Genomic DNA, 17,835 nt, shown 5'->3' on the forward strand with positions numbered 1-17,835 from the left:
TTAGGTTCCCGAGAACGATCCGTAACCCGAATTTTCCGTGTGTAGGAAACGGAACAATTTCCCCTAAAAAATCAAGAAAAATTCCATTCACCTCGACCCGAATGAACCTCGAGTGAGAAGGCGTAAGGCTGCCTGCCTTACGGTATTCATCCGCGCCGCACTACTTGCGCCGCACTACTTGCGCTGACAACCAACGCGAAACATCTCCACGTGTTGAATGTTTCGGACATGATTTACGGGAGCATTTCCGTGAGGTCGGAGTTCCGTAAGTTGGGACTTCCGCAACCCGGGGACTGTCTATAAACTAGGCGACGTTTTGTGCTATGAAGTAGGCACATTGCCCGAAACGTTTCCTTTCACACCTTCGATTGGCGCGTTTGACGTAAGGTGTGAAAGAAGTTCAACATCGATTTAAAATATTTTTCTCGTTGTAGACCACACGGCGTGATTGACACGTGCTGGTGAGACTAGGCGATGAAGAAGGCTGCTGTCCCTGGTGAAGGCCAATCAGTTAAACAAAAACAATCCCATAGATCACAATTACCAGAGCACAAGTCCCGTGTGTGTGGTTAATGCAGACTTGATTCCTTGCGGAGGGTATCTATTTAGGTGTTTGAACATCTCAACGCCTGTTCTATTGCCAGAAAGGGTCAAACCTATTCTTCTTTTTCTCACTTTGACACTGGCAGAAAGGTCCCCATGACGATAGGTGCCGAGTGGACTTGTTAGTGGTGGCCACTGGGGCTATGCACCACAGACAACGCAGCAGCAGCAAACCCCGTCGATGTGCTTATCTCAAGGTCCGATACATATTTGTTTTTGTTGAAAAAAAGTGAACTCACAGACGCCGCGTAAAATCTAAGCGTTTATTAACATTTGTCAATCGGCACAAATGGTGACCGCAAAACGTTTCAAATCAGCGACCCTCTGCGTTGTCTCGACCGAGACGTCCCAGGATCCAGGCCGCGTCCAACTTCACACGGCACCACCGCCTCCACCACACGGCACCACCTCCACCACACGGAACACCACCTCCACCACACGGAACACCACCTCCACCACACGGAACACCACCTCCACCACACGGCACCACCTCCACCGCACGGCACCACCGCCTCTACCACAAGGCACCACCTCCACCACACGGCACCACCACGCGACCACTTTTATCTCCTTGCCGACCCGCATCAGGAAGCGCCTTAACTCGCGATCCGAGTTCCTGTTGACAACCTGAGGATGCTGGATGTAGTCTCCAGAGAAACGTCCACGCAAAGTTGCGAGACTCACAACAACAACAACGCCCCTGCTGGTGCTGCTGCCGCTGAAGCAGCGATACATCCAGCCACGTGTCTATTCACGTGGGCACTTTTATTCGTTGGCTGCGTCGGGTGGCGGAAGGTTTATGACGCAACATTTTATTTACACGACGACCGAACTTTAAACCAATTATTAATCAGAACACCCCGCCGTAGAATTTAGAACGTCAACAAAAACGTTGCCGATTTTACCCAAAGTTTCGCTGGAGGTTACATCCAGCATCATCAGGTTGCTAGCGGGCGCTCAGCTCTCGCGACAGGCGCAATCTCCAGTGAAACGTCGGACAAAACATTTCCAAAGTCTCGCCTGGGCTGTTCCACGTTCTGCCTCGTCAGCGTCCGTGTTTTGTTGGAAAACCCAAAATCAATCGGCACGTTGCCCACCCCGTGACTGGCACCGCCGTCGGGCGGTGGCGGGCTAGCTTAAAAACATCTCACCCAAAAGTGAAAAAAACTAATTATGAAACTTGCTAAAGTTGGGCCAACGTCGGTACGGGGCTGTAACCGTTGGCCCAACCTTAGCCCGACGTCGGCTCGACATTGCACGATTTCTGGGCCAGCGGGTATCGCCCCCCTTCCCCGCCACCTCCTCCACCGTGCGGCAGCCCGCGGCCTCGAGTGTTTACGAGCTCTTCGTCGGGACCCTGATGGTCACCGTCTTCACCTCCGTGTACTCCTGCAGCCCGTACTCGCCCCTGCGTGAGACGGGAGGGAACAGAAGGAAGCGCGCGGAGGTGAGCAGTGGCAGCAGTGGCAGCAGCAGGGGGGAGGAGGAGGTGGTGGTGGCGGCGGTGACGGTGGCCGTGGGAAGGTGAGCGGCCGTGCTGGGCCACGCGGCCCGTAGCCCAGAAGCGAGGGCTGGTGGATCACGGATGGCGCACGTTCGAGAAAATCCCTCCACACGTACCCGCGGGCGTCGAGGTCGCCGTCCCTCTCGACTTGCCGGGGTGCGGGAGTACAGCAAGCGGGTTCACTTACGGCTGTACGGGGACTGAGCGTTACCTCCCCCTCGGCGAGCGTGGGTTTTGTTTCGGGTTGCCGTGGTCCCCTCCCGCGCGTGCGAACGCTCGTCATGAACGGAGCCGGTCAAACATCCCAATTACAGCGCCGCTGAGCCTGGCAAATGGTAGGTGGCGCTGGTTCGAGCTGCCTTCCCACTCGTGTGCGGTTTCTCACACCTCTGTGATAAATCTGCGCACTTTACAAATTCTACAGCGCTTTGAAGGTATATTCATCGTAATAACGTCAAGTTGTAATGTTCCGTGCAGCCTTAGCTCAGTCTTGACGGGAGAGAACGACCCGCGACGAGCAATCACAGACGAGCGGGAAGGGCAGCAGCCACGCGGTGAGCCCAGGCTGGCAATAGTTGCCCAAGCTCTGCGGTCCTCTATACATATGAATTTCGAATCGGCCAAGTTAATTGGTCTTTACATGTGGGAGGAAACCCGAGTACTCGGAGAAAACCCACGCGAGCGATTGAGCGAGGGGGACGCAGCAGGTGCAGTCCACACTGTTGCTGCGCCGCCCTCTCCTGGCGAGCCTGGGTTACGGCTCCTCCACGACGCCCGCGGGAAGGGGGCGGTGGGAGCCACCACACAACTCCTCCATCGCTGCTAGCGCGACGCCAAGTGAGCGTGGGCGGATACTCACATCTCCCGGCCGTTTCCCGACATCTTGAATCCGCCGAAGGCGGTCTGCGCCTGGATCACGTTGTAGCAGTTCACCCTGCAGACCGACACAGCAGGCGGTTGTGAACAACAGCAGCGCGCTGTGCACAACGGTTGGCGTGTGGGTGTCAGTGGGTGTGCAAGTGTGTGGGTGTGTGTTTGAGTGGGTGTGCGAGTGTGTGTGTGAGTGTGCTTATGTCTAGCTCTGATTTGACAGCAGAGGTTTCACTCCAAATCAGTCGGGCGACATTATCTTTTCATCGGCTGTGTAATGCTATGTGGATGCTACCTGGCCTGTCGCTCCACACGAAGCTTCGGTTCTTCTCAGCCACAGTCATGCCCTCCCTTCTCTATGCTTGTATGTGCCTGAGTGCGAGCGTCAGTGTGTAAGCTCCTGTGCGCGTGCTTCAGAGCGTGAGAGCGTGCGTGCGCGTGCGTGAGTGCGTGCGTGCTCACCAGACGGTGCCGGCCTGCAGCCCCGCGGCGAGCGTGAGGGCCGTGTCGAGGTCGCGGGTGAAGACGGCTGCGGCGAGGCCATACCTCGTGTTGTTGGCCCGCTCCAGCACCTCCTCCACCGTGTCGAACTTGAGGATCATCTGCACCGGCCCGAAGATCTGTTCGCACGCACGCACGCACAATGTCCAGAGGCGTCCAGGCTCCGCGGGGGGTTAAATCAAGAGGCGTTGCGGCGCGCTCACGGCGGTCGCTGACCCCGAGCCGGCGATCGAATGTCAACGTGTCTCTGGAAGGGTCCGGTCTCAAAAGAAGACCATTAATGCAGACTCTGAAATTTCTACAGTTGGCTCTGCGGGGGCTGTAAGCAAGAGGTGAGCAGCAGGAAATCGTAGCGAGGACAACTCGGGGCAGGGCTGTGCCTTGCCTCCTCCGTGACGATGCGCATGTGGTCCTGCACGTCGGTGAAGACGGTGGGCTGGATGAAGAGCGCCCCAGCCGCGGTGTCCGCGCCGCCCCCGCACGCCACGCGCGCCCCCTCCGTCTTGCCGCTCTCCACCAGCTCCAGCACCTTGTCGAACTGCGTCTGGTCCACCTGTGGGGTCACGCGGCGGGGGTCACGTGAGGTCACGCGGTGGGGTCACGCGGTGGGGGTCACGCGACAGAGTCACGAGAGGTCACACAAGGTCACGTGGGGGTGCAGGGAGAGGCACGGTACCACCCGTTGTATTTGTCCGCTGTCCGTGTTGTCCGTTCACACAATACTCACCCTGAAGCTATTTTGCCGTTTCTGCAAATTCATTTCACAATTACAGGAATACCCCCCCCCCCCCGCCCGCTATACATGAGGGATGCGTTCCTAGGAAATGCTGCTTAAAATCAGGGGTTGCGTTCCGGGCGGGAATTCGTGACTAAATGTCATGAAGCGTACGGAAATGCATTCGATGAGAAGTTAACACCCCCTCCCCTCTCCCTCCTCTCACACGGAGGAGTCATTGCTTTGCGCGGAACTATTTAAACTACGAAACTAAACTATTTAAGCTACTAAACTAAACTATTTAAGCTACTATTTTTTTATTTTGCCAGGTAAGGCCCACTGAGCTATGTAGCTCTTGTTTCAGAAGGGACTTGTCTATCACAAATGATAGCTCAACAAAGTGGGCTCATCGTCATCATCATCATCATCACGTGGACATTTATAGCAGCAAAATACTCGAAACGCCGTGATGTTTATTCTAAATGTGGAGGGGAGAACCGGAGGGCTCGGAGAAAAATCTACGCGAGCCCAGAGAGAGATGCAGACTCCAAATATACAGGGTTGGGAGCGAACCCACGACCTCCTGCACACCAGGCGAGGTAGTCAACATCTCCTAGCCACCAAACGTCAACTTGACGGCCGTGAGCGGCGGTGGGGCGGGGGGGGGCAGGCGACCGCCACCGTCGTGGTCCTCACCTGCGGGCCCTGATCGGTGCCGGGCTGGAGGGGGTCTCCGAGGGCGCGGCGCCGCGCGCGCTCCACCGTGCGGCGCACGAACTCGTCGTAGACGGGGGCCTGCACGAAGACGCGCGAGCCCGCCGTGCAGCACTGGCCCTGGTTGAAGAAGGAGCCCTGGTGGGCCTGCTCCACCGCCAGGTCCACTGCCGGGGCCGGGGAGGGCACGCAACGGCGACGACAAAAACGACGCTTCGGCGTTGTGTTCGCGTAACGCGTGGCCGCGTTTTCGCGACGGGATCCTGTGCCGGGCCCCGTAAGGACGCGGCCAAAATTCAAAGGACGTCAAGGAGCCCTCGAAACGAGTTAAACTATCGAGCGGCGTGTGGGCGTTATTAACGACGCGGCGCTGATTGCGATCGTTTCGGGCTCGCTCGCCGGTTACGTTGAAGAACGACAACTCTGACAAACCGGAGTCAGCTCAGTTCGATCAACGCGACGTTCGGTTTCAAACTGCGTCGAGCGCCCTCGGGACGGAGATCCAGGAAGGGAGGGCAACGGCCCAGGAAGTCGGACTCATTTCTGTTGCTGTGAACCTTGGAGGGTGACCGTGGGCCCAGACCTCCACCTCGTTACCTGGAGTCGAACCCCGGCCTCCTGCCCTGGGAGTGCTCGGCGCTCTGCCACCTGACCCACCCGCCCTCGTTTTGAGGGCCTCATTTCTCACCGAATAATTATTCGTGATTTTTTCGCGCGACCGTCCGTGGCCGCGGCCATAGCGACGAGAAGGTACACTGGACGTGGTGTGCCGGGCGCGGTGCCACCGGCCGACCGAGAGAGGAGTCTCGGCCGCTATGAATCCCCGGCGTCCCGGGGCACTCACGGTCCGCGTCGGCAAACACGATGTTGGGGCTCTTCCCGCCCAGCTCCAGGGTCACGCGCTTGAGGTTGCTGGCGCCCGCCGCCTGCTGGATCAGCTTCCCCACCTAGGGCCACGCACACCGGCGGCTCGACTCAGAACTCAGCCGCCGCAGACGCCCGGGCAGCTTCCCCCCAACGTCGGCACGTTGTTGAAGGCTGTTGGACTGACGTTGGTCACAACGTCGGTCCAACGTCAGCCCAACGTTCCATGTTTACGGGGATGAGGCGATGAATCGTTATGAGCCCAGGGGCATCCTTCATCATGGTATAGAATGTTTTTGTGATAGAAACCGCCCTCCTTAACGCTGGCGGTGCCTCAATGGCGCTGTTACACGTGATAAGCATGCGTGCGCGCACACACACGGACAGCGGGGAGCGGTAGCGTCGTGGTTAGCGCACCGCATTACGAACCCGGTGAACCGAGTGCGATTCTCGCTCACGGCCAACACCGGTGGCGGCAAATCTGAACCGGTCATGGGCCTCCCCGGGGTCGACTCGGTCTTAAGTGAGTGCACGGTGGGGTGTGGAACCATCAGCGCCTGGCTTGCCGAAGTCAGCAGGGGCAGGCGTGGTGCAGTGCCACCCACCCGCCCGCGCGCCCCGACAGCCCGCTGCGGGCTACACGGCGGGACCCTTGTGATGTGTGCGCTCACCTCGGTGGAGCCGGTGAAGGCCACCTTGTCCACGTCCACGTGCCGAGCGATCGCGGCGCCGGCAGTCGGCCCGAACCCCGGCAGCATGTTGACGACGCCCGGCGGGAACCCCGCCTGGCAGGGGGCACGGGTGGCACAGATGCAAAGACAAACATCCCCCACGTAGCCTTAACAGACTGTTGGGGCAAGTGCTGTTAGCGAGTAGCAGCACCTGTGAAGGCCGGCGCGGCACACAGGGGGTGGGTGGCCAACACCACGCTCGGCCGCCTTTGTCTCCCCCAGTAGCGATGTTCACACACCGCACCAGATACTCGTTTTAGGCCGAGTTGACCTAGGGGAGGCCCAGGACCAGTTCAGATAACTGTCACTGGTGTTGGCCGTGAGCGGGAATCTAACTTGGGTCGCTAGATCTCAGTCTAAATCAGCTCGAGCCTCCTCCTGTACACCACGTGACTTCTGCGTGGCCACCCCCACTCTGAGCCCCTCCCCTCTCCCCGTCCCCGCCCACTGTGGAAACAGACGCCGCTCCTCCTCCTCCGTGCAGCAGCAGCAGCGGCAGCGTCGAGGCCCTCACGCAGCCTCCTCCTGCTCCCTCTCCTCGTCTCTCCTGACCCATTCCTTTCCTCTGAATCCCCGTTTCTTCACACATTGTACCCTCGATTCGATCCTTCTTCCCGCCGTGTAGCCACACGTAGGACGTTGCTCATATTTATAAAAAAGACAAATACACTCAAGAAAGACACGCACACGCGTGTATCATCATCAGCCACGAGCGCAGCTGGGTGAAGGGCCTCCCCGCGCCTGCAGCACAACGATCCATCTATGGCCTTCGTCCCGTCGCACCGTTCCGCTCCATCTCGGCAGCGGAGCCGCGCCCCGCGGCGCCGAGTCGACACCGAAGCCCCCGCGGCACGGGCGGCCACGCTCCCTCGGGCTCGCGACGCGACGCTGCACGTGGAGCATCGGAAGTGTCGGACATTTTCGCGCCGAACGACGCACGGCGGCGATGCGAACGCGCATCAGAGCGGCGCTGGCGGGGATTGGCGGCGCTGTCACCTCGAGGACGAGCGAGCACACGTGGAGGGCGCTCAGTGGGGTCTGCTCGGCCGGCTTGACGACCACGGTGTTGCCGCAGCACAGCGCCGGGGCCAGCTTCCAGGCCAGCATCAGCAGCGGAAAGTTCCACTGCGCACACAGACATGGGGGGGGGAGGCGAGTGGAAGGGGGGGCCAGGATGACGGACTTGTCACTCTCGCCCGTGCTTCGCCCGTCTCTACCGTGCAGCGGCGGCGGCGGCAGCAGCTGCGGGTTTCTAGCGGAGGGCGAGGAGGTGTCGGCGTCGAGGTGCAGCGGTGACGACGATGGCCGCGCTGCGAGCCACCGTCAACCCTTCCCACGTGCCGTGCCCGCTATCGTCACGCCGGCCGATGCTGTGCAGCCCCCGTCAACCCTCCTTCCCATGCAACGGAGCGACAATTTGACCTTGGGGGCGGTGTCGCGCACCAGCGGAGGTGCAGGGCGCTCGCCCCGCTCGTTTTGGACGGTTCGCGGTTCGGCTCCGGCGGGGGCCCACCCCGGTTAACGTCGCGGCGCGTCCGCCAGCGGCTAGAAACGCGACCACGTGGGGCCGTCCGCTTCGCTCAAGAAACGGCGGACGTTAAAGAACCCCGTGAGGTCACTCGAAGAGCAGGCCATCGTGTGGCCGGCGTCGCGGTCCAATCGGACCCATTTTCCTGCTTATGCATTTCATGCAGTGTGCGCGTGTTGAACTTATTTTCGCACCGTGCGTAGGCAACCGCGCGCTAACCGGGGAATGCACAGCGATCGTCGCCCCCTACTGCGCACGCACTCGGCAGGACCCTCCTGAATGAGAGTCTTGAGACTCGGCGAAGCTTTGCTGAGTAAACAAGTGAAATAAGAAATAATGATACAATTACAACGGATGATAATCCTGATATGTCTTTGAATGGCAGAAAAAAAACTGAACACATTCATTAATGGCCTTAAGAGGAAACATCTCCTCTAGGCAACGTTTCAGGCAATAGCCCTTCTGCATAGCATATCTTTCCAATGGATGAGAAACTGCCTGCGAATACCCACGCGTGGGATAGACTCGGACTACGCGGTGGCTGGGAGATGACAGTAAAGCGATGGATGAATGAACAAACGAGTGAATGACTGGATGGTTGGATGTATGAATGAATTATGGAATGACTGGTTGAATGATTAATTATTTGATGACTGAATGGATTATTGAATGTATGTACAGATGAATTAATGATTGTATGAATGAACGAATTACTGCAGGTATGTATGGATGAATGATTGATGGAATGACAGAATGAATGGAGAGATGCGCGCTCACCGGGATGATCTGCCCACAGACTCCGATGGGCTCGTGCCGCGTGTACGATATGAAGTCTCCGTCTGCCATCACGGAGACAACACAACAACGACAATGACACAACAACACCACCATGACACAGCAACACGACAGAACACCGCAACTACACAATGACATAACAACACAATAACACGGCGACATAACACGACACGATAACACAACGTGGCGTGTGCTGTGTCTGTGTGTTCGCGCTACGGTGGCGAGCGAGTGGGTTAGGGGGAGTGAGTGAGTGGGTAAGTGAGTGAGTGAGTGGGTTAGGGGGAGTGAGTGAGTGGGTTAGGGGGAGTGAGTGAGTGGGTAAGTGAGTGAGTGAGTGGGTTAGGGGGAGTGAGTGAGTGGGTTAGGGGGAGTGAGTGAGTGGGTAAGTGAGTGACTGAGTGGGTTAGGGGGAGTGAGTGAGTGGGTTAGGGGGAGTGAGTGAGTGGGTAAGTGAGTGAGTGGGTTAGGGGGAGTGAGTGAGTGAGTGGGGTAGGGGGAGTGAGTGGGTGGGTTAGGGGGAGTGAGTGAGTGGGTTAGGGGGAGTGAGTGAGTGGGTAAGTCAGTGAGTGAGTGGGTTAGGGGAAGTGAGTGAGTGAGTGGGGTAGGGGGAGTGAGTGAGTGGTTACGCACCAACGGGCACCGTTCGCCCCTGCACTTTATCCGCCCAGCCTGCGTAGTAGCGCAGCGTCCTGATGGCCCCGTCCAAGTCGACAGAGTAGGTCGTGAGGAACGGCTTCCCCGCGTCCAGGCACTCCAGCGTCTAGCGGGAGTGCCATCATCATCATCGCCATCATCATCATCACCATCATCGCCCTCATTATCATCATCATCACCATCAACACCTCCAGCATCATCATCATCATCAAAATCGCCACCATCACTACTCCAGCCGGGATGTCCCACTGCAGAAGCAATGGAGGTTGGGGTGGTGACGCGGCGGCCCAGCGGGGGCCCAGCAGGGGCGCAATCGCAGCTCGAACCGGGCGGGCGGCCCCGGTGAACACCGGAGGTACTCGAGTACAGTACGATAACAACAAAACATTTGGGTATCCACGCCATTTGCCCGGCGCCAGGCTGTCACCAGGCGCGCGGCGCCGTCTTTCGCAGACACCGAACGCCCTTCGACATAGCGGGCAACGTGCTGCGTGGCTCTGCCCATCCAGTAACCCGCGAGTCGAGCGTCACGTCTGGAGCCGCAATGGCCTCTCGCTCCAGCGGCCTCGCAGGATCCTCCACGTCGACCGCCTCCTGTGGTGCGCGTTGACCGGGGCGGCCCGCGAGGTTTGGAACGGGAGAAAAACCTTCGCGAAACGAGAAAACCCGGGACAAAGGAGCGGCGTGAGCCGAGTGGCCGCGAGCCGGCGGGCGCGGAGTGGCGTGGAGGAGTCACCGCGAGCAGGGCGCGGTCGCGCTCCACCAGGTCGGCGAGGCGAGCGAGCAGCCGTCCCCGCGCCGACGCGTCCATGCGGCGCCACGGCGAGCCCAGGCGGAACGCGGCCCGCGCCGCCCGCACCGCGCGGTCCACGTCCTCCTGCGCACACCGCCACCGGCATCACCGGAATCACCATCGTCATCATTTGCATCACCATCGTCATCATCGTCATCACCATCGTCATTATCTGCATCACCATCGTCATCATCGTCATCACCATCGTCATCATCGTCATCATCGTCATCATCATCGTCATCGTCATTATCTGCATCACCATCGTCATCATCGTCATCACCATCGTCATCATCGTCATCATCATCGTCATCATCGGCATCACCATCGTCATCATCGTCATCACCATCGTCATCACCGACATCACCATCGTCATCATTGTCATCACCGGCATCACCATCGTCATCATCGTCATCACCATCATCATCATCGTCATCACCATCGTCATCATCGTCATTATCTGCATCACCATCGTCATCATCGTCATCGCCATCATCGACATCACCATCGTCATCATCGACATCACCATCGTCATCATCGTCGTCATCACCGTCAGCATCGTCATCACCGGCATCATACTGTCACGGTTCCCTCTCTCTCTCGACCAGCTCAAGCCTCCCGTACGTCACGTGACTTCTGCGTGTCCACCCCCACAGGGGGGAGGAGGTGGTGGAGGTGGCTCACCTCGTCGGCCTCCGAGACAGAGCACAGGAGCTGTCCAGTGCTGGGGTTGATGACGTCGAATTTCCGACCGCTCGCGGCCTCCTGCCACTCGTTGTTGATGAACAACTGGGGGGGGGGGGGGGGGGGGGTAGAGGGGCGGTGGTGGTTGTGGTGGTAGAGGGATGGTGGTGGTTGTGGTGGGGGTGGTTGTGGTGGTGTTGTGAAGGCAACAGCGTAGTAGAATGGAGTCACACACTACTGCTGCGGTCCTGTGGGGCACCAATCCACCCAGAGCGCGTCGTCTCATTTCGTTACTCCATCTCCGTTTCAAATGCAGAACGAGAAGCTACGTCCCGTCTCATCCACCACCACCATAATGCAGGTCACAGACACACACACTCACTCACCCACTCACTCACCCACCCACTCACCCACTCACTCACTCACCCACTCACTCTTCCACTCAATCATTCACTTACCCACCCACTCACCATACTGCCGGTCACATCAAAACACTCACTCACCCACCCACTCACCCACCCGCTCACCCACCCACTCACCCACCCACTCACTCACTCACCCACTCACTCTTCCACTCAATCATTCACTTACCCACCCACTCACCATACTGCCGGTCACATCAAAACACTCACCGACCCACTCACTCACCCACCCGCTCACCCACCCACTCACCCACCCACTCACTCACTCACTCACCCACTCACTCTTCCACTCAATCATTCACTCGCTCACCCACCCACTCACCCACCCGCTCACCCACCCACTCACCCACCCACTCACTCACTCACTCACCCACTCACTCACCCACCCGCTCACCCACCCGCTCACCCACCCACTCACCCACCCACTCACTCACTCACTCACTCTTCCACTCAATCATTCACTCACCCACCCACTCACTCACCCACTCACTCACCCACCCGCTCACCACGCTGCAGCTCACCTCGCTTTCTCTCTCTGCCTCTTGCTCAGTGCCGGATTAAGCTAGTGCTGGGCCTGTGATGTGTGTGTGTAAGTCGATGTGTGTGTGTGAGTCGATGTGTGTGTGTAACTCCATGTGTGTGTGTAAGTCGATGTGTGTGTGTAAGTCGATGTATGTGTGTAAGTCGATGTGTGTGTGTGAGTCGATGTGTGTGTGTAACTCCATGTGTGTGTGTGTAAGTCGATGTGTGTGTGTAAGTCGATGTATGTGTGTAAGTCGATGTGTGTGTGTGAGTCGATGTGTGTGTGTAACTCCATGTGTGTGTGTAAAGTCGACCGATGTCTGTGTGTGTGAGTCCATATGTGTGTGTAAGTCGATGTATGTGTGTGGGTCGAAGTCTGTGTGTGTGTACGTCGATGTGTGTGTCTTTTTCGCCCGTGCAACGCCGGGTACTTCCCGCTAGTATGTTATAAAGCGGCCCTAAATAAAAAAACACTTAAATATTAAAACACGAATGTTTTACTTGCATAGTAAAGTAATAGTATTTTTCATTTGCGATACGGCGAGATAATACGACAAATCGCTCACCTTAAACACCCAGTCTTTCATAAAAGTTGAAGGCGGTATAGTACTATAGTAATAGAGCAAGTGCAGAATCAATCAACTGGAATTGATAGCTAGTGCAGGCCCCGGTGTTGTGGGGAGAGTAGTTTCAGGGTTGCGCCTCTGCCTGTACACTCTTATCGACTGCGCCCAGCTTGAGGGGGGGGGGGGGGCTTTTGGCTCTGTGGTCGGCAACGATCATTGCACAACAACAAAAAACACAACAAAAACACAACACAAAAAAAGGCAAAGATCCCCCGTGTAGGCTGTGACGGACTGTCGGGGCAAGTGCCTGTTAGCGGGCAGTTGTAAAGGCCGAGGGGCTGGGTGGCCAGCACCACACCCGGCCGCCTTTGTCTCCCTCGAGGCGATGTTTACACACCGCACCAGGTACTCATTTGAGGCCGAGTCCACCTAGGGAAGGCCCAGGACCGGTTCAGATAATCGTTGCCGGTGTTGGCCGTGAGCGGGAATAAGAACTCGTGTCGCCGGGTTCGTAGCGCAGCGTAGCGCTAATCGCTACACTACCGCTCCCCACACAATCACACACAGACACACACACGTGTACACAGACACACACACGTGTACACACACACACGTGTACACACACACGTGACACACGTGTACACACACACACGTGTACAGACACACACACGTGTACACACACACACGTGTACACACACACACACCCGTCAGAAGCACTCACTAACGCACAACAACAACAACCGCCAGTGGCCGTGACGGGGTGTCTCGACAATAGACGAACGGCGCACGACCCGAGTCGTAAACAACAACAACAACATTATTTATTTTTCTTGCTGACCAAGCGAAGGGTCACCGCTATGGGCTCTGGGTTCGCGGTGCCGATGACGCCGCGTCACTCGCCGCGTCGATTAATTAATTAATTTACGATCGGTCCCGTTGCGCCGACCAATCAGAGGACGCGACAATCGTTGTGAGGCCGTCGGTCGTGCGGCGCCGCTGGACGGGAGGTGACGGGCGCCGCTCGGCGACGTCGATGCCACCGTTGGGCGCGATGGGCGTGGCTTGCCGGGGGTTTCCCGCCTTCAGCGCGGCCGCGCAGCGGTTCCCGGGGTGACCGCTCGGACTCGACGCGTCCCCATCGCTCCCTCGGGGGGGGGGGGGGGGGGGGTCGCGAAGCCGCGCCGGTTCCAACCCCTCTCGCCATCTCCCCTCTCCCCCCCCCACCACCCCCCCACCCCCATCCACGACCTTGTGGACTCCGACACGAGCGGCGACCTTCGACTCGCGATAGCGACGCCGCCCGCCTCCTCCGGGGTGCCCCCCCCCCCGAGCTGTCCCCGGCTGCCCTCGGTGCCGCTCGACCTCCGACCCCGGCGAATGAGGTCACTCGCGACGGCACGTGACGTTCGCGAGTGACCTACACCCCCCCCCCGTGCGGCACGTGACGTTCGAGAGTGACCTACAACCCCCCCCCCCCCTGCGGCACGTGACGTTCGCGAGTGACCTACACCCCCCCCCCCCTGCGGCACGTGACGTTCGCGAGCCCTCGCCACAGCGGGCGCGGTGCGCGTGTGGGGAGCGGTGGCGCAGCGGTTAGCGCGCTGCGCTCCGAACCCGGCGACCCGGTTTCGACTCCTGCCCGCGGCCGCCAAGGGCGGTGACGATGATCGATCTGAAGCGGCGCTGGGCCGCATCGCCGCTGAAATGACGCATCTCCCAGAAGGCCGCGCCGCCAATGGGCTGCGGACGCAACGCTGTAATTTATGAGGCGGGCAGATGGATTAATTATCGATAGAGAGGGAGACATCGTCCGATCATTCACTCTGTTAGTCGAGGGGGGGAGGGGGGAGACGTTATTTATAAAAGCCGGGGGGGGGGGGAGGTGCGACCCGCGTTCGTCGCTGCAGGTCGACCACTCCCGTCACCCCCCACAGCCACGGCCACCCCAGAGGCTCCTGAGGGTCGAGATCAGAGGGCCACGTGGTGCCGCCCCCCCCCCCCTTATTCATTAGCGGCGCCGTGGTCTGGGCCCTCTTTTGTGTGGGGCAAAGTGGGGGGGGGGGGGGTAACTGAATCCCGAATGGAACGAGCTGCTGAGTAATTCAAAACATTTCGCAACACGTGTGGACCCAGACGCCCCCCGGCACGAGTGGCTCTCTTCTCGGACGGCTTCACGCCACCTCTGAACGTCCGCGTCGTCGTATTGTACGGTTAACAAAGACAAAGATCCCCCGTATAGCCTTAACAGACTGAAGGGTCAAGTGCTGTTAGCGAGCACCTATGAAGGCCGGCACGGCACACGAGGGGGTGGGTGGCCAGGACCACGCCCGACCGCCTTTGTCTCCCCAGTGACGATGTTTACACGCCGCACCAGGCACTCATGTTGAGGCCGAGTCGACCTAGGGGAGGCCCAGGGCCGGTTCAGATAATCGCCACCAGTGTTGGCCGTGAGCGGGAATCGAACCCGGGTGGCCAGGTATTAAGGCCGGCACGACACACGACGGTGCGGGTGGACAGCACCACGCAGGGCCGCCTTTGTCTCCCCAGTGGCGATGTTTACACACCGCACCAGGGACTCGTTTAAGGCTGAGTCGAGCTAGGGGTGGCCCAGGACCGATACAGATAATCGTCACCGGTGTTGGTGGCCGTGAGCGGGAATCGAACTCGGGTGTTGGGGTTCGTAGCGCAGCGCTAACCGTTGCACTACCGCTCCCTACAGATACACTGCACACGCACACAAATACACAGACAAAGACCCCCCGTATAGCCTGTAACAGACTGTTGGGACAAGTGCTGTTAGCGAGCACCTATGAAGGCCGGCACCGCACACGAGGGGGTGGGTGGCCAACACCGCGCCCGGCCGCCTTTGTCTCCCTCGTGGCGATGTTTACACACCGCACCAGGTACACTCACACGCACACGTTGACGCGCCGCCAGAGTCCCCACGCGCCCGCCGTACCTGCGTGTACTTCATCTGGGGGTCAGCCACGGGCGTGGGGATCGGGCCCCCGACTCCCGCCGCCACCTGCCCCCCGGCCCCCTCGCCCCCTCTACCCACTCCGTCGCCCCTCTGCGCCATGGCCAGCGTCAGCGTGCGTCCCGACGAGTCTGCGACGAGTGCGGGGGGGGGGTCCGAGTGGGGGTCCGAGTGGGGGGCAGAAAGATCCGATGAGCGTGCGAGCGTGCAAGTGTTGTGCTGCGTGTGCGCGGTGTGTGACCATCGCCACTGGGGAGACAAAGGCGGCCGGGCGTGGTTCCTGGCCACCCAACCCATCGTCTGCCGTGCCGGCCTTCATAGGTGTTCGCTAACAGCACTTGTCCCAACAGTTTGTTAAGGCTATACGGGGGGTCTTTGCCTATAGCAGAACTTTCCCAACATAAACTATACGAGGTGGGGAGGGGGGTGGAATTGTTTTGCCTTTGTCGGCAGCGAGCCGTCGACGCTTCACGTGGCCTCAAAGTGTACCTAGCCTGGCACGAGCGCTGCGGTGATAACAACACCTTTTAGCAGCGAATGTGGTTGTTGTTGTGAAAGTGTAGGTGCGCGCGCGTCTGTGTACGTGGGAAGCGGGCGGTAGTGTTGGGAGTGTTACCGACTGGCGCGATGCGACCATACGAACCTGCCTCTGCGGTGCTGAGCCGGGGAGAGGGGGAAGGACGCGTTGGGACACACCGAGAGAGAGAGCGAGAGTGGTTACACCACAGAGCTTTTGAACTATAAAGTTGAAGTGCAGCGACGGTGGGAGGAGAGTGGGTGGGCCATCGTGACCTTGCGTTTCTACTCGGGTCTATTCGCGTTAATGATCAGTCAGCCCTCCAGCCGATAATACACAAAAACATCAAATCTCAGAGTCAAAGGTTGGCCCGAGCTTGGACCTTGTTTTTCGGCCGCTGCCACGGAGTCGATGGCTTCGCGCATAGTAAAAACTCTCTCCCCTCGGCAAGACTCTCGACCACTGTCGCCTTCTCAGGTTCACGGCGCTCGTTTCGCCGAATCGGGGATCTCGGCGGGACTTCACGCCGCCGCCGCCGCTGCTGCTGCGTTGGCGGTAGCCGTGGCGGCACCAGCGCAGATTCCAACAGCGGCAAGGCACTCACGCCGCCAGGTGTCCGTCACAGCGGCCAGCAATAAACAGCGCGATTAAAGTTGTGACCACAATCTGCCGGGTGACTCAGGGGTGGAGTGAGCAGCTTGCAATCGGGAAGGTCGAGGGGTTGACTCGGGGTTGATAAAAACGAGCACCACTTTGAGGGGGAGTCAATTGGTGGTTGTCCTATGGATAAACTTTCCCCACGCCTTACAAATGTGGAATTACCATCACAACGAGAGACCGCAGGGAGAGCACGCCCCCATGTACATCGCGCACCGCTGAGGACCTCACACATGGTACCATCACATCGACGCCGCGGTGAAGAAGGCGCAACAGCGCCTCTTGACCCTCATGCGACTGAAGAAATCCGGCATGGCCCCTACGACCCTCATGGACTTCTGCAGGTGCACCCTTGAATACATTCTGCCAGGTTGCATCGCCGCCTGCAACGGCGACTCAAACCGCCCTGCAGAGGGTGGTGCCGGGGCCATGCGCCGCCTGCCCCTCAGGACATTTGCCCCGCTCGGTGTGGCAGGAAGGCCGGCACGATCAGTGAGGACCTCAGCCACCCGAGCCACTGACTGTTCACTCTGCTAGCGTCTGGTACGCGGTACAGGAGCATCGCGTCTAGCACCAGCAGACTCCGAGACAGCTCCTACCACCAGGCCGTCAGACTGTTGAAGAGCCATCACTTGCTGGCTACCTGCCATGTACTTTGACCTGCACCGTAGAGACCTTTTTCTACACACACTCACACAAACTCACACACACAAAAACACACAAACACAAGCTCACAAACACAAGCTCACACACCCACACATCCACACACTCACACAAACACACGGACACTCACCCACACACTCACACAAAACACAAACACACACCCACACACACCACACACTCACACAAACACACAAACACACACTCACACACCCACACACTCACACAAACACACACCCACACACCCACACACCCACACACTCACACAAAAACACAAACACACAAACACAAGCTCACACACACCCACACACTCACACAAGCTCGCACACCCACACACAAACACACACAAACACAAGCTCACACACCCACACTCACACAAACACACAAATGTTAGTCTATGGGCAATGTTAGTCTATGGGCAATGTTAGTCTATGGGCAATGTTAGTCTATGGGCAACGTGAGTCTATGGGCAATGTTAGTCTATGGGCAATGTTAGTCTATGGGCAATGTTAGTCTATGGGTAGTGTTAGTCTATGGGCAGTGTTAGTCTATGGGTAGTGT

The 17,835-nt window shown here is 58.6% G+C and overlaps 1 protein-coding gene across 2 annotated transcripts; it reads right to left on the bottom strand.

The window, feature by feature from the left end:
• Positions 1-852: 852 nt before the first annotated feature.
• On the bottom strand, positions 853-16,226 carry LOC144731432 (aldehyde dehydrogenase 1A1-like). 2 transcript variants are annotated; one of them, XR_013587956.1, is made up of 15 exons: positions 16,084-16,226; positions 15,423-15,571; positions 10,954-11,058; positions 10,216-10,356; positions 9,456-9,585; positions 8,808-8,869; positions 7,499-7,627; positions 6,443-6,556; positions 5,752-5,854; positions 4,890-5,074; positions 3,864-4,031; positions 3,440-3,597; positions 2,967-3,041; positions 1,054-2,011; positions 853-1,011 (listed from the first exon to the last, which is right to left on the bottom strand). XR_013587956.1 is itself a non-coding variant. In XM_078612465.1 (14 exons), the coding sequence occupies exons 2-14, from the start codon at positions 15,540-15,542 to the stop codon at positions 1,939-1,941; spliced, it is 1,563 nt and encodes a 520-aa protein (XP_078468591.1). In that variant the 5' UTR covers positions 15,543-15,571; positions 16,084-16,226; the 3' UTR covers positions 853-1,938. The 2 variants fall into 2 exon arrangements, 1 of the variants encoding a protein (XP_078468591.1); XM_078612465.1 differs by having other exon boundaries at positions 853-2,011.
• Between the last annotated feature and the right edge of the window lie 1,609 nt (positions 16,227-17,835).

Source organism: Lampetra planeri, chromosome 39 (assembly GCF_965212315.1).
Source record: "Lampetra planeri chromosome 39, kcLamPlan1.2.h2, whole genome shotgun sequence".
Classification (NCBI taxonomy): Eukaryota; Metazoa; Chordata; class Hyperoartia; order Petromyzontiformes; family Petromyzontidae; genus Lampetra; species Lampetra planeri.